This window comes from Hyla sarda, chromosome 4, assembly GCF_029499605.1.
Source record: "Hyla sarda isolate aHylSar1 chromosome 4, aHylSar1.hap1, whole genome shotgun sequence".
NCBI classification, from domain to species: domain Eukaryota; kingdom Metazoa; phylum Chordata; class Amphibia; order Anura; family Hylidae; genus Hyla; species Hyla sarda.
In genome coordinates, this window is record NC_079192.1 from 339,257,921 (window position 1) to 339,275,105 (window position 17,185).

Here is a 17,185-nt window from a genome sequence, read left to right on the forward strand (position 1 = left end):
GAGGTGGTGGGAAGGAGAGTAATAGGTGTAGCCTCTTTGTTGCAGGTTATGTTCCCTCCAGGTGTCGACTAAATCAAGGTCAGCAAAGGTCTTGAGTAAGAGCCTCTGCTGAGCTCCTGTGTGGCGAAATGAAGCAGTGCTAGACCTATCTATCTAGTACACCATTATGTACCATATTGAAATCCCCACTCCATATGAGGTAATCATAGTAAATAGTTTGCAATTTGGTTGCCAGCATAACAAAGAAGGAAAGAGGGTCGTCATTGGGGGGCATAGGAGTTCACAATACACATAGACTTCTCCTGATATATCCCTTCTAGAATTAGATATCTGCCTCCCCCATCAGCATGAGTGTCAGTAACAGTAAATGGAAAGGAATTTTTCAACAAGGTAACCACACCCCTAGATTTTGTCTGGAAGGAAGCCATAAAATAGCGAGTATAGTTTTTGTGTAGGAATTTAGGGAAGGAGGAGGTAGTGAAATGAGATTCCTGCAAATTTATGACATAAACAGTCAATAAAGGCCTTCCTCCTCTTAGTTGGGGAGTTGAATCCCCTCACATTATGAGACAAGACATGACACATAAGGGAAGTGTAGGGGATGCTGATGTAGGTGCGCATTGTTTAAAGAAATGTAAGGACTGAGAAGATCAAGAGAGTTGTGGAGTTCCAGGAAAATCGCACAGTAAAACAGAAAAAGGGAGGAATGAGGTAAGTAGGATAAAACGGGAGGGAGGGGAGGACAAACAGCAGGGCATAAGTCAAACACGAAACAACAGCGCCCTGGGAAGACGGGCAACAGTAGAACCAATAAACCAAAACAGCCTATTACCACATACATCTCAGGAGAGAGGGCAACAAGATAATCCACCCCCACCGGGATCCCTCAGGGCTAGGCATCCGTAGAAATAGAAGGAAAAAGAGCCATCTAGTAAAAAAGAAAAGTTAAAGGTAGGTGAAGAAGAATCAGAAGGAGGTAGATGCCAGGTCAGTGAGTAGTGAGCAGGTGGCCCACTGAAGAATAGAAGCTAAGGAAAAGATCAGAAAAAGAGAATGAGGTAAACACCAGCCAGAAAGTAGTGTAAGCAGAAAATCTCCATTTGCATTCTAACATTATAGTAGAAGTAAGTAGGCACAGTAACTAGTATGCTATATGAGCAAGCAAAGCAACAATGAACGCAAGTCCACTGCAGAGTACATAGTTACCCCCACGATCATGGAGGTAGGAACATCCGGATCAGTCCCCAGGAGGAAAGTCCCAAAGTCCCCCCACCACGGTGGGTCGATTCCACAGCCAGGTTTGTGAGGTTGAGAGCGCCGTCTCTTGTGGGGAACTTCAGCTCTCTGCCAAAGCCTCTTCAGAGTGAGATGGTAGTGAGGCATGCTCATCATAGGGGATATCTTCGCGATGCAAAATTTCCATAGCCTCCGAAGGAGTCCGCAATGTATAAGAACGGGAGCGCACCTGAAACTGCAAATTAAAGGGGAACCCCCAGCTGTACTTGATTTGAGCTTTTTGTAAAGCCAGGGTAACCGGTCTCATGTTCCGTCTCCTCTCCAGAGTCGACGGAGCTAAATCCGCGTAGAGATGGACAGATGGCGGCACATCAGGAAGCTGGGGAACGTTGCGAGCCGCTTGTAATATTTTGTCCCGCATCTCAGGATAGTGCATACGCAAGACAACATCCCGGGGGACATCAAGGTTTTTAGGGCGCCCCAGGGCTCTGTGGATTCTATCTATCCGCAGGTGAGTTCTATCAGTCTGAGGCAGTAGTGCCGCAAAGAGAGCTGAGACCTTGCCTTGCAGGTCAGTTTGAGATTCTGGTAGAGTGCTCAGTTATAGCGTTTCTGTCAGCCTCTATAGCCTCTGCCAGATCGTCCGCCCTGAACTCAATATCAGCCACTCTATTGCCCAAATCGTCCACCTGTTTAGCAAAGTCCGCCACAGCTTTACTGAGTTCAGATTTGAACTTAAGTTGGATGGACCTGTACAGCTCCGTAGGGTTCATCGGGTCAGTTGGCAGGACCAGTTGTGGCATCTCGTCAGCGATGTCCTCCTCCTCTAGAGCTGCAGGGCTGGAAGTGCGCAAAGGTGTCGGCGCCATGTTGGATTTCTGACCATACCTGAAGATCTCGGGTATAGTCTGTGATAAGGAGCGCTGTGAGCCCGGTGTCAGGAGAGGAGATGCCACTAAGGAGCTGATAAATCAGCGCTAATGTAGGCTAAATCCCGGCAGGTGGCGCGGAGCTCACAGGGAACACGTCCTACTCAGCGAGCTGCGCGCATGCGCCCCCCTGCGCCACCAATTTTACATTGTAATGACATCAATCATTTCGCCACACATCTATGTAAAACACAAAAAAATTGAAAACCCCCCTGCCATTTTGTAAATTTTGCGGGCTTTCAATTCCACGCAGTGCACTTTCTGGTAAAAATGACACCTTATCTCTATTCCTTAGGTGCATACAATTAAAATGATACCCAACTTATGTAGGTTTTATTTTGTTTTACTTATTTTACAAAAATTATAACTTTTTGTATGAAAATTAGCATGTTTAAAAATGTCCTGTTCCAACCCCTAAAACTTAAAATTTTTCCTGTATACAGGGCTGTATGAGGGCTCACTTTTTTGTGCCGTGATCTGTCGTTTTTATCGGTATCATATCTGTTTTGATGGGACTTTTTTAGGGTATACAAAGTGACCATAAATATGCAATTCTGGACCTTGGTATTTTTTTTTACGTTTACGCCATTGACCGTACAGAAAGTAGCGTTACATTTTTATAGTTCTGACATTTACGTGCGCAGCGATACCACACATGTTTATGCTTATTTCTGGTTACATTTTTTTTTTTATGGGAAAAAAGGGGAGGGTGGGGAATTCAAACTTTTATTAGGGGTTAAATCACTTTTATTAACTTTTTTTCTATTACATGTAGTCTTCAGATTGCATACATTGTTCAATGCTATGCCATAACATATCAATGATCAGTGTTATTGGTGCTCTACTGCACCAGCCTGCAATGGTTGGCTGGAGCATCAGATCATCGATTGGATGGCGAGGAGGCAGGTAAGGGCCCCCCTGCTGTCCTTTCAGCTGATATTTGGTGGTTTCAGTGGTCCTTTCACCGCGGTGGTCCCGATCAGCACCACTGAGCAGCCGGGACATGATTTTTTTAAAAAATTTTAGACACCGTGATCAACTTTGATTGCAGCGTCTAAGGGATTAATGCTAGGAAACACAGTGACCAGGTCCCCCTGGCTGTTTATCAGATATCCGTCGGGACCTGCCCACTATGAACTGTGCTCAGGAGCTGAGGGGCGTCATAGGAGGGAGTGGGACAAGAGCGTACAGGTATGCCCTTTGTCCTCAAGAGGTTAATACGTCCCATTGTTTAAAAAAAAGCTAAAGCATTTTAACATTTTATAATTACAATATGACTTTTTTTTTTTTTTTTTTTTGCTTGAAGTATGACTAGATAAAAACCAACTGGTCCCATAAATGCTCGATTGGATATAACTCTGGTGTTCGGCCAAGGGAGTGTTGCAATCTGGGTGATAAATTCCAGGGAAGCCATTGCTGTGTGTGGTCAAGCAAAACCCTGTGAAAAATCATCAGCTGGAGGCCCTGCCATGTAAGAGGCAATACAAGAGGCTGAAAGATGTCCTGTATATATCAAAAAGCTTTGTGTTTTTTTTCATCACTACTATGGATGACTGACTTTCCTATACAATGGCTCCCCAGATTATCACACTAGCAGTTGGGGCAGTGTGCCCCTCCACAGCAAAGGTAGGATTGAAGCGATCACCGTGAGGCCTCCATGCTAGAAACTGACCATTGTCAGATCCCACACAGAACCTGTATTCATGGCTAAAAACAATGGGGGAGAATTATCAAAACTTGTGCCCATAGCAACTAATCAGATTGATTCTTTTATCCTACAGAGGTGTGTTTAAAAACTAAAGAAGCAATCTGATTGGTTGCTATGGACAACCAGTGAAGTTTTCCTCTGTGCAGGTTTTGATAAATCTCCCCTATAGGATTACAGTCCCTAGGAGTCCATCCAGGTTTATGTGTCTGTATGGTGGATAAACAAACTGTGGCTGCTCGTACTTGTCAGGATTAAATGATCTTCTCTACTGGTGGTCTGTCTGAGCTGTCCAGAGCCTGCCAGTCATTTTTGTAAAAAGGATCATTCTGCTTCTCTCAATGCAATTATGCTCCCCCTCTCAAAGTCTGAACTGGGCAAAATGTTTTTGAGTGTGTTGTAGAGGCATGTCTACCAATAAATGATCTCTTGTCTACCAGTAAACGATCTCTTACCAAAAGGTACACTACCTAAAAGTAACCTTTGAAAGCCTTTTTATAGTGCAGCAAGGGAAACTCTTTAATAATTCTTGTGGCAAGATCCAGTGTCTAATCAGAGATATAACTACATGATGAGTTTTGCAGCAATCTGAATTATCTTGCAAAGCTCTCTTGTTTGCAATTTTGAAACAAATTTGCCTCAAGCTGGCCATACCATGGGATTTTGATTTGCCTTACATTACATTTTTTTTTCATAAACAAAAAAACAACAACAACAATACAGTGAGCAAGTGTTAAAGGGGTACTCCACCTCTAGACATCTTATCTCCTATCCAATGTCTGATCGCGGGGACCCCTGTGATCTCTGCTGCGGCACCCCAGACATCCGATGCACAGTGCGAACTTCGCTCCGTGCTGGATGACTGGCGATGTGGGTCAGAGGCTCATGATGTCACAGCCACGCCCCCTCAATGCAAGTCTATGGAAGGGGGCGTGATGGCCATCACACCCCCACCCATACATGTGTATTGAGGGGGCATGGGAATGACGTCACGAGCCTCCGGCGCTGCACCCAACGTTCTAAACGAACGCCGAGTGCAGCATGGAGATTGCGGGGGTCCTGCCACTGGGGAACCCCGTGATCCTTTGGATAGGGGATAAGATGTCTAGGGGTGGAGTACCCTTTTAGTGTAAATTAAATGGCCAAGTTTAGAAGTATTTCGGTTTTTTTCAGTTGACCATGGCCAAAAAATCCAGCACATAGCTTTTGGCCATTGTGAACAACTATCACATGTAATTTACAGCTGATGGCCAGACAACTATTTGGCCATACATCATCTTATGTGTATGAACAGCCCAAGTTTGCAAACAACTGAACTTGTCTATAGTAGCAAACATTGTGTATAAGTTGTGTCTAGCTCAAATACCATCCTTAATCTGAACATTGGATGCATGGAACATGGAAAATGTTAAATTCAAGACCATTTCAACTAAAGAAAAATAATAGTCTGAAAAGCACAGGCTTTACTGTATATATTATATTCTCAATGGAAATGTTTCCATCAGCTACTGTAAAATAATATTGTAGAGGTGACAACCTTTACTACCTCCCGTGATTACATTCTGTATAAATAGGCTGAGGACTAAACCAGAGACCAAACAGCCATGTTCCGCATGTACCAAATATCTAAGATTATTTTTCTTTATCTAAGATCTGTCTTTGAAATCTTATTTAGATCAATAAATAAATTGTACATTTCCTGAAAATGATGAAATACTCCAAATAATATTTATATGATCCAATCAGGACCCTTTGTTCTCAAATGGCAGATTAAGCAATGAAATGGATTCTGACAGGGCAGAGAATGTCAAAGCGCAAATAATGTCTTTAGTAAAAAAAAAAACAATCTTGTGGTATAGATTCTTGTCATTTAAAACTATTGCGTCCTTGCTGTAAGTGAACCAGCTCCAATGACAATGGTGAGAGCTTTGTGCCTATACACAGCAATGTAAGGTTGAGAACAAATGATCCGGCAGATGCACGTCTCCGACACGCGGCAATCACCGACAATTATTAGACATGGTTCTTTTATCCAATAATCTAAGATTTTTTATCAAAACAGAAGAAAGGGCTCAACTGCTCATATATCAGAGACATTTACTGCACCCAGACAAAGGAAAACCATGATGATCGTGTCTGGTAGGGAATGGCTAGACACATTGGACACATAAGATGGATGGAGGAGTTGGTGACTCAGGACACTAATTTGGATGATAAATACTCCTTCAGGACTGAGCCTATCTTCCCCTAAGAAATCATCAGATTTTCTTACATTTGAAAAGCATGTTGCCTGTTTTTTTGCTGTATAAGTTGTATATGGCACCAGTTTTGGGTAAATATGACTAATTAATTAAAAAGTACACATTTTCAAGTACGGACAAGGCTGAAACTAATGTACACATTAAAGGATACTATGGCCTCCAAAAAGATGATTGCGAAGGCTGGGTACGGGCTGCCGGGGTCGTGACACCACGGCCACGCCCCCCGTGATGTCACGCTACACCCCCTCAGTGCATGTCTATGGGAGGGGGCGTGGCAACTGTCACGCCCCCTCCCATAGACTTGCATTGAGGGGGCATTGCGTGACATCACAAGGGGCGTGGCCGTGGCATCACGACCCCCGCAGCTCGCACCCAGCCTTCGGAACAAAACATTCTGGATGCTGGGGCAGTGGAGTGCTCCTTTAAGGCAGCAAGTTCAGGAATGCAGGCAGCAGCCGTGGCTGGTGACACCCCATGTAAGAAACACCTGAAACTTTAGGAATTATTTAAAACTGTCAAATATAATGTATTACCAATACTTACAGATTCTTTACATCAGTTATTCCACGGAAGGCTTTTCTAGGGAGACCTTGTATTTGGTTTTCACTCAAATCTCTGAAAAATACAAAAATAGTATATAGCTATATTATTATCACTGCTACAAGTCCACTGTCATTTATAAGCAGGGGTACTCCAGTGGAAAACATGTTTTTTAAATCAACTGGTGCCAGAAAGTTAAACATATTTGTTAATTACTTCCATTTAAAAAATCTTAATCCTTCCAGTACTTATCAGCTGCTGTATGCTCCTCCTGAAGTTCTTTTTTCAATTTCTTTTTTGTCTGACCAGAGTGCTCTCTGCTGACACATCTTTCCATTTCAGGAACTGTCCAGAGCAGGAGAAAATCCCCATAGCAAACCTATTTCGCTCTGGACAGTTCCTGACATGGACAGAGGTGTCAGCAGAGAGCGCTGTGGTCAGGCAGAAAGAAATTAAAAAAGAAAAGAACTTCCTCTGTAGTATACAGCAGCTGATAAGTACTGGACAGATTAAGATTTTTTTAAATAGAAGTAATTTACAAGTCTGTTTAACTTTACGGCATCAGTTAATTTAAAAAAAAAAAAATTTCCAATGGCTTCTTCCATTTCTCTTGATCATCTGTCAGATGTTTCTACGAAAATGAACAGCAGAAGATCCAGCACTATTTCTATGCAGCTTTACTGAAAACACGGCACACAGGTAAAACCAGCCAAAACTCAGACGCGTTTCGAGCGCATGCGCTCTTTCTCGGTGAAGATGTTTCTACACCTTGGTTGGAGTCAACAGTGGTAAATTTAGTTGATTGGACATGATTTGGAAAGACACACCCCTGTCTATATAAGGTCTCACAGCTGACTGTGCATGAGATGGAAAGACATGCCTGTAGAGCTCAAAAACAGGATATGGAGAATGAGGAAAACGATCTGGAGTACAAAAATTTCTGCTACACGAAAAGTTCCCAAGAGCATAAAGGCCTCGATAATTTTGGAACAACTAGGACTCTTCCTATTGCTGGCCATGCCACAAAACTAAGCAATAAGGGTAAGAAGGGCCTTGGTGAGAAAAGCAAGAACCGAAAGGTCACTCTGGCTGAATTCCAACAATCTTGCGTGAAGATGGGAGAAAGTTCCAAAAGTTCAACTATCACTGTGGCACTCCACCAATTTGGGCATTATGGCAAAGTGGCAAAAAAGAATTCTCTTCTCAGTAAAATACACATAAGTGTCCACTGAGGTTAAAGGGGTATTCTGGCTTTACACATCTTATCCCCTATCCAAAGGATTGGAGATAAGATGTATAATCTCAGGGGTCTTGCTGCTGGGGACCCCCGTGATCTCGGTGCAGCCCCCCACATTCTGTGCCAGTGGATTCCTCCAAGACGGGATATCACGGCCACACCCCTAGTGACATCACTCCACACCCCTCCATTCATGTCTACAGATATGAATGGAGGGGCATGGCGTGACCTCAATAGGGGGCGTGGCTGTGATGTCACATCCCCATCATGGAGGCAGCGCTCAGTAAAGAATGCTGGGGGCTGCACCAAGATTGCCAGCGGCAGGACCCCTGCAATCATTCATCTTAACCCCTTTCTTTTGGATAGGGGATAAGATGTATAAAGCTGGAATACCCCTTTAAAGGACTCTCAGGCTCAGAGTTAGAATTCTCTGGTCTGATGAAACCAACATACAAGTGGTGGTTGCACCATGCAGTGGGGTTGTTTTTCATCGGCCGGGGCAAGGAGACTCGGCCAAGATTAATGACATTCTGTTATCCCATTATTATTATTATTATTATTATGGGGCAGGCACTGAGTACACAATGATGGGGGAAAACTTGAATTTATTTTTATTTTAGTACAAGTATGCAACATAACAAAATGTGAGAAAAGTAATAGGGTTTGAAAACTTTCAGAATACATTGTACATACAGTATATTGTCTTGGATAGATCAGATACATATAGAAGTCTTTGCAACATGTGCTACATAATAAAGAAGATTTTTAAATAAGCCTATAAAAGTAGGTTAAGAAATATTATGTCTCCTGTCTTAAGTATTATGTCACTGAGAAATAGAGGACCAAACCATCTATTTGATATGACACTTTGCTTGTAAATGTTATTAATTCTGGTTTCTACTGAGACAATGTCCCCTGGCTTACAAGACATTGCCCATAAATCTCTAGGACTGTATATTGATTTCATAAATACCTCTAGAAGGCTGACAAATGACAGCTTTAATAGCATTACTGATGCAACAAAGACAAAAGTTAAGGGATGGGTGCTTTATTTTATGTCACTGTATTTCTCATGATTAAAATGGCATTTGTTTCTCTAACCTCCCATTGTTTGCGCTCAGTACCATTTTGCTCATTCTCAATAAATCACTGACTCTGTGATAATCTAAATACATCTGTAGAGGTGCTTTGTATGTAGTGCAATAAATTACAATAACAAATGAATCCTAGGTATACAGAGATTCTAAAATGCGTCAACCAATGGTTTTTTGTGTGCGATATAACACAATATGTGTATACATTTATTTCTGTGGCTTCAGTTAAACAGTATCTATGGAATGTAATATATGCATACCGTATATACTCAAGTATAAGCCAAATTTTTCAGCTCGATTTTTCGGGCTGAAAACGCCCCCCTCGGCTCATGCTTGAGTGAACTCTCCACCTGTCAATCCCTTCTCAGTGATCTTCAACCTGCAGACCTTCAGATATTGCAAAACTACAACTCCCAGCATGCCCGGACAGCCATCGGTTTTCCGGGCATGCTGGGAGTTGTAGTTTTGAAACATCTGGAGTTCAGCAGGTTGAAGACCACTGCGGCCTTCGTCATCATCCAGACCCCCCTTTAGTTTTCTACTCACCTCCCCTCGGTGGGAAGGAAGGGTGAGCTGTTCCGGGCCATCTATGCTGCAGGGACCATCCGGTGGGGAGGGTTAGTCGTTCCGGAATGTCCATCTTCACCGGGAGGCCATCTTCTCCGCTCCGGACCCGGCCCAGGACTAGTGACATTGCCTTGACGTCACGGCAACGTCACTAGTCCGGGGCCAGGCCCGGAGGGGAGAAGAGGGCCTCCCGGTGAAGATGGACAGCCCGGAACGACTAACTCTCCCCACCGGACGGTCCCTGCAGCATAGATGGCTCGGACCAGCTCACCCTTCCTTCCCACCGAGGGGAGGTGAGTAGAAAACTAAAGGGGGGGGGGGGGTCTGGGTGATGACGAAGGCCGCAGTGGTCTTCAACCTGCGGACCTCCAGATGTTTCAAAACTACAACTCCCAGCATGACCATTTTTGATGTATCCGCTCTTGTTAATCTATTATTTTATTATTTAGGCTTCTATAAACAATAAATACGCCCATACTAAACTTTTAAATCCAACATCACTAGTGCCCTTCTTTCCTTTTGATTCTGTTACAATGGCATGTTATACTAAAGCTGACCATAGACATAAGATAATGGTTTGCCAAGATGACTGTGGCATTGTTTGTAAATTACACACAAATTAATTTGCAACCACACACGGCTGATTCGTGTCTGCCCAAAATGTGATCAGCCATTCTGCTATGTTCTGCTTGGAAAAACTGCATGGCATGACAATCATTTAGCACCTTGCACAGGCTCACTGTTGTTTCTGTTGTGATCTGCCAGTCTAATCTGGCATGTTGGTGGCACAATGGTTCATATGAATAACGCCATAAGACTTTGATCTGCCATGTTATGTGACCAACCATGGACAGTGACCGACGCAGCAGTCAATTGTTTGTAGGTCACATCATTGCTGCAACAATGTATACTAATACTAGAATGTAAGATATTTAAAGATCTTAAACAAAACTTGTCTGGTAATGTGAATCAGATATCCATTAGAGAGTAGTAAGGTGCAAGCCAATGCTGGGTAAAACAAACAAGAGCTTGTCTCCGTTAGCGAAAACATGTTGGTGATCCAAAGGACTTCTGAGTCAAAGGTGGAACTTTTTGGAAAATACGGGTCCTGATACATCTGGTGTAAAGTAACACAGCATTGCCCAGTGAGAACATCAACAGTCACACATGGTGGTGGGAATGGGATGTTCTTGGGTTGCTTCACTAACGCAGGACATAGGCAAGATTTTATAATTGTTGGAGCCATGAAGGAAGATGTCCACCCATTAGTTGTGACATAAAGCTCAAGTGAAGTTTAGTTATACAGCAGGCAAATGATCTAAAGCAAAGAAGCAAGTCCACTTCTAAAAAAAAAAATGATGGATTTTAAGAGGCCAAGTCAAAGCCCTATACAGTAGAGAGGAAGGAAAAAATTCTGGTGAGATGAAGATAAGAGGTTTAGCTTCTTTATTGATTCAGAATCATAGCAAACAGGGATACAGTTTGCTATGAATCTGCGTCAATAAAGAAGCTAAACCTTGCAAAATACTTCTGCCTTGGGCTTCTTATCTTCATCTCACCAGGACGACAGCAGCGCCCTTTGAAAGGGTTTTTTCCTTCCTCTCTACTGTATATTCCTCCAGGACTGGCCAGTCCTGTCCTGTACCCTGGGCCCCGCAGCTGCATCCGATGTACCAGCATCTATACTACTAACCCCATTGTGGGTTTATATGCAAGTTTTTTGCTCGCTCAAGGTGAGCACCCATTACCTATTCTCCTACTACCCCCCTACCTGTTACCAACGGTATCATACTAGGCGCCCCATCCGCCGGTCTTCCTTTTTGCTTTTTTCAGAAGTCAAAGCCCTGACATTGATCTGATGTGGTAAGACCTTAAAGGGGTTATGCAGGAAAAAACTTTTTTTTTTATATATCAACTGGCTCCAGAAAGTTAAACAGATTTGTAAATTACTTTTATTAAAACATCTTAAACCTTTAAGTACTTATGAGCAGCTGAAGTTGAGTTGTTCTTTTCTGTCTAAGTGCTCTCTGATGACAAGTGTTTTGGGAACCGCCCAGTTTAGAAGCAAATTCCCATAGCAAACCTCTTCTACTCTGTGCAGTTCCAGAGACAAGCAGAGATGTCAGTAGAGAGCACTGTTGCCAGAGAGAAAACAACAACTCAACTCCAGCAGCTGATAATTATTGAAAGAATTAAGATTTTTTAATAGAAGTAATTTACAAATCTGTTTAACTTTCTGGAGCCAGTTGATATAAAAAAAAAGTTTTTTTCCTGGACTACCCCTTTAAATAGGCAAGTTGTGTTCAGAAACCCTTCAATATAGCTACAATTCTGAAAGAAGAGTAGACCAGACTTCCTAAAGAGTGATGTAAAGAGTTATCAGAATTTTTTTTAATGCAGCTGTTACTGTCAAGAATGGCACAACTATGTTAGGTTGTTAGGATTGGGGGGTGAGGGGTAATTACTTTATCACATGGGTGGAATACTTAAAGGGGTATTCCAGGATTTCTTTTCTATTTGACACTGCTACAGGGGCTGTAAAGTCAGGTACAGACACTATATTCTGAACTACACTATGTTTCATGGTCTTGCAATTATTCTGTGATTTTTGCCCAAAGGACACAGCCCATTTTGGCGCAGCCAATCTGACCTCTGTCAAGAATCTTAACTTATGAATTTGATTCCAAGATTTTTTTTCGTGACATATTCTACTTTATGTTAGTGGTAAATTTTCGGCGATACTTGCATGAAAATTTTTTAAATTTAGAATTTTTTTTACTTTGACACTCTTTGCTTGTAAGGAAAATGGACATAAATAAATGATATATTGGTTCACATATACAATATGTCTACTTTATGATGGCATCATAAAGTTGACTTTTTTTTTACTTTTTGAAGACATTAAAGGTCTTTCCAATTTTTCACAAAAATTTCAAAATCAGAAGTTTGACCAGTTCAGTTTGAAGTGATTTTGAGAGACCTTTCTGTGAGAAAAACCCCATAAATTACTCCATTATATAAACTGCACCCCTCAAAGTATTCAAAATGACATTCAGAAATGGGATTGTGGAGAGCAAATTTAGCTGAATGGCTTTTGGGGTGTAGTTTCCAAAATGGGGTCACATGTGGGTGATTATTATTTTTTTTTGCGTTTATGTCAGCCTTCCCTACGCAAATCACCAATTTAGGCCTCAACTGTACATAGTGCGCTCTCACTCCTGAGCCATGTTGTGCGCCCACAGATCACTTTACACCCACATATGGGGTATTTCCATAATCAGGAAAAATTATGTTACAAATTTTGGGGGTCCTGTTTTCCTTTTTCCTCTTGTGAAAATGAAAAGTATGGGGCAACACCAGGACCTTGCAAAACTACAAATCCCAGCATGCCCAGACAGCAAATGGCTGTATGGGCATGCTGGTAGTTGTAGTTTTGCAACAGCTGGATGCACACAACTACAACTCCCAGAATGCCCAGACAGCCGTTTGCAGCCAGGCATGCTGGGAGTTGTAGTTTTGCAACATCTGGAGGACTACAGTTTGGAGACCACTGTGTAGTGGTTTCTAAACTGTCGTCCTCCAGATCTTGCAAAACTACAACTCCGAGCATGCCCAGACAGGCATTGGCTGTCTGGGCATGCTGGGAGTTGTAATTTTGCAACATCTGGAGGACCACAGTTTGGAGATCACTACACAGTGGTCTCCAAACAGTGGTCCTCCAGATGTTGCAAAACTACTACTCCCAGCATGCCCAGAAACACCACCACCAGACCTCCGGACACCCGCCGCTCCCATCGATCCTGCTGTGCACCCACCTAACCTGCTGCACACCCGCCGCCCCTGCACACTAAAATCGCTGATCGGACTTTAGCAAATTAACGGATTAGCGCTGCGGAAGCGCACATTTAATTAAATGCCATATATATGGCGGAATTCTCTGAGCAATTGCATCATCCGCTGTATATATACAGAATTCTGCGTGAAGGGGTTAACAGCTTGTAAGTCAAAAATAAAGAAACGGAAACTCAGACGCACATCCACCATTTGAGTTTTGATGTAATTGCTTCTCAGCATAATATCAAAATTAACAGGTTGTTAGTAGACATTTTGATCAAAAAGTACAAGCCCACTCGCCACGTCATGTCCACCTAGTCAGAGTTAGGTAGCCTTGACGTGGCGAGTGGGCTTGTACTTTTTAAACAAAATGTCTACTAACAACCTGTTAATTTTGATATTATGCTGAGAAGTAAGTAGATCTAAATACAAATGGTGGATGTGCGTCTGTGTTTCTCTATTTTTGTTGTACATTTATTTTTAACAGCATACAAATGTTGCAGTGCAGCTTGACACATTACATCACTAGTCAGGTGATCAGAGGGAGCCTGTCTTTGCTTCAATGGGTGGAGTGACTGCTGGGTGGAAGAAAGATCATTCTGTTTTAGCAACAGCTGGAGGCACCCTGGTCAGAACCCACTGGTCTATTGCATTGAAGAGATTACAGGTGATTTTCAATTGGTGGGGTGGCTGATGTGTGGAAAGGAGAAAAGTGACCTCACACTTACAAACAAGGAATTATGGAATTTGTAGTTTAAGAAACTCCAACAGGAAATAGTCAGTTCACAAAAAGCTAGCCACAGTGTAATCTCACAATTTAGCCATTTAGTCCCAAGACAAGCGCAGATTCTTCCTTAGCTATAACAGTCTGGCAGGTATGAACCAAAATCACCTTAGGTGGATAACCCCTTTAAAAACAGCATTTTGCATTTATTTGCGCTGTTGTCTTTATCTTCTAGCAAAATTAACTGGTTCGTTCCAAACATATAAGGGAATCTGTCAGGTTGTTTGACCAAATGAACTGGAGACACCCTTATGAATAAGAGAGAAACATATAAATAACATAGCAGCGCCAGAGTTGGTGGTCAAATTATGACTTTTCTGAGTAGCACGAGTGTGTGGGAGGTGAAGCCAAGTTGCTAAAGTGACGCAGAATTGCTTGCCTCATGGCTCCCCCCGCCCCTCCTTTTACTGGGTAATATGCAGGACTTTGCACTGTAAGCTAAGCCATGAACATCAGACATCAGTCATACTGAACAGGGAGTGGTCAGGGAGCAAGGAAGCAAGATATGCCGCAGCACTTAAGCAGTCCCTTTAAATATGGCAAATTAGCAAAAATAGAAGAAATTATAGGCAAGTTGGAAAACCTCTTAAGGGTTAGTAAACTACATCTCATATTTAAAACTGCAGAAAAATATAATAAATTATATGTATAAGTACGATGTTTATTATATATACAGCACACCTAAACATCTGCTTCAGATCAGCACTGGTTAGTAAGTTCAGGTACATCACCAGAAAATCTGCTGTAGAGAACATCTTTTTTTTTTTTTTTTACTACTCAAAAAAAAAAAACAACTTGGAGCAAAGCACTAAATAGAATTAAAAACTTCCAATAAAATCTCATTAGAACATTAAAATTATCCTTTTTTTAATAACATTAAGTAAAATAAACAGCTAGAGGCTAAAATAATTATTTCGACAATGTATTCCACATTTTCCATCTACGTTTAAAAAAACTATAAACTGTTTCGGGTTTCCTATAACAGAGGAGTCAATCCAAATAATATAAGCCCTTATGTAGTCAGAAGTAAAATGATAGGAATCTTTATCTCTTTAGACACGCTGTTTTTGAAGCCAAAACCAAGAGCAGATAATTTAAAAAAAGTTAGAAGTATATGTTCTTTATTTTCTCTCCCTTCATGGTCCACACCTGATTTTGGCTTTAAAGGGGTTATCCAGGAAACAACTTTTTTTTATATATATATATATATATCAACTGGCTCCAGAAAGTTAAACAGATTTGTAAATTACTTCTATTAAAAAATCTTAATCTTTTCAGTACTTATGAGCTTCTGAAGTTAAGGTTGTTCTTTTCTGTCTAAGTCCTCTATGATGACACGTGTCTCGGGAAATGCCCAGTTTAGAAGCAAATCCCCATAGCAAACATCTTCTAAACTGGGCGGTTCCCGAGACATGTGTCATCAGAGAGCACTTAGACAGAGAATAACAACCTTAACTTCAGAAGCTCATAAGTACTGAAAGGATTAAGATTTTTTAATAGAAGTAATTTACAAATCTGTTTAACTTTCTGGAGCCAGTTGATATATAAAAAAAAGTTTTTTCTTTGGGATACCCCTTTAAGATCTACATTAAAACCCTCAATCAAAACCTTATTATTAATGGGCCCCTTACACATTTAAGATGTTACACACTCTTAATCTTCGTGACCCATTCATCTACACTTCCTTTTTAGCAATAAAATAGAAAATAAATGAATTTTGTGCTTAAAATTTCTTTCTAAAATCTGTAAAAAGCCTTTATAATAAAGAATAAAGCCTCGGAACCGCCATCAGCATTCACCACTAATTCGACTGGACAGGAATATTCTGTCAAAACAACAGAGTCCCCGAGGGAACCTGAGAGACTACATCGTAAGTCAAAAGAGGTCAGTTTGGCATTGGTGGTAGCCATCTCGTGTATGTATTTTATTTGTATCCCCCTCCTGTTGTGCCGTTACTAGTAAAGCTTCACTTGTATGTGTTTACCGTTTAGTCCTGACACATTTCGATAATAGGATCATAAAACTTATGAATGAATTAAAGGGTAGAAATGTCTATTGAGATTAGTAACCTTCATGGTGATAGGGATGACGTCATCTTACCTCTCTGCTTCATGGTTAAAGAAAATATAATTGGTAAAGAACAAAATGAATAACACACTTGGAAAATATAGAGGAGAATGGGGACATGTGTGTGAGTCATGGTATAAAATGGGAAGTCAGCCCACTCCGGAAGGGCAAAGCGGCTGTCTCTGCGGATGAACTGGGAGTGTGTCGAGAATTATAATGGAGACTGACGCGATATTGCAAGCACTTCTCTTCTTGGAACTGAATGACAGGTAGAGGGTGGCTTTAAAATAAACAGGAAGTCTTCTTACAATACACAATACAGAATTTCATGGCATAATTACAGTAGTTATAATATCCATTATAATGTCCATTACTAATAGGCCAATTTAACTATGCCACAGGAGCATAGGAGCTGTTGATATTATGAGTAGAATAATGCAATGGGTAATAATCTAATACAAGGATAAGGTCTTATTCTAGACATCATATGCTTCAAGAGAGACCATGTTACTCCAAACTGAATCAAATGCAAGCTATCAGCCAAATGCAACCCCAGCAAAATGTTTAAAGGGAGTGTACCACATACTAGAACATGTTCTTTTTTACTAATTGGTTTCTGCTTTTTTATTCTTTTTCTTGTTCTACATCTTCTTTCTTACTACATTAATATGGCAGCAGTCATCTTGTCTGAACTGTTAACAGCATTTAAAGATGCGCAAGCCCCATGGAGATAGACAACAATAGACAGGAGCTGTCCCACTGACATAAATGGGAAAAGTTTCCGGGCATGACCTTCGGAGAAGTTATTCCATGGGGAGGGGGAGGTTAAGCTGTGGACATCATCTACTATAATCCTGTCTGTGATGATCTCCGAAAAAAAATACTGTTGGAAAGGGATCTGTATAGCACAGTTTAAGGCCTAGTTATAAAA

At 41.5% G+C, this 17,185-nt stretch overlaps 1 protein-coding gene across 2 annotated transcripts in view; it reads right to left on the minus strand.

The window, feature by feature from the left end:
• The window catches only part of SLIT3 (slit guidance ligand 3), a 574,817-nt gene that overhangs the window by 222,331 nt on the left and 335,301 nt on the right, over window positions 1-17,185 (minus strand). For both annotated transcript variants that reach the window (XM_056516502.1, XM_056516503.1), the window contains one exon: window positions 6,675-6,746. In XM_056516502.1, coding sequence (XP_056372477.1) covers window positions 6,675-6,746 — 72 coding nt within the window. The remainder of the gene's footprint in view (window positions 1-6,674; window positions 6,747-17,185) is intronic.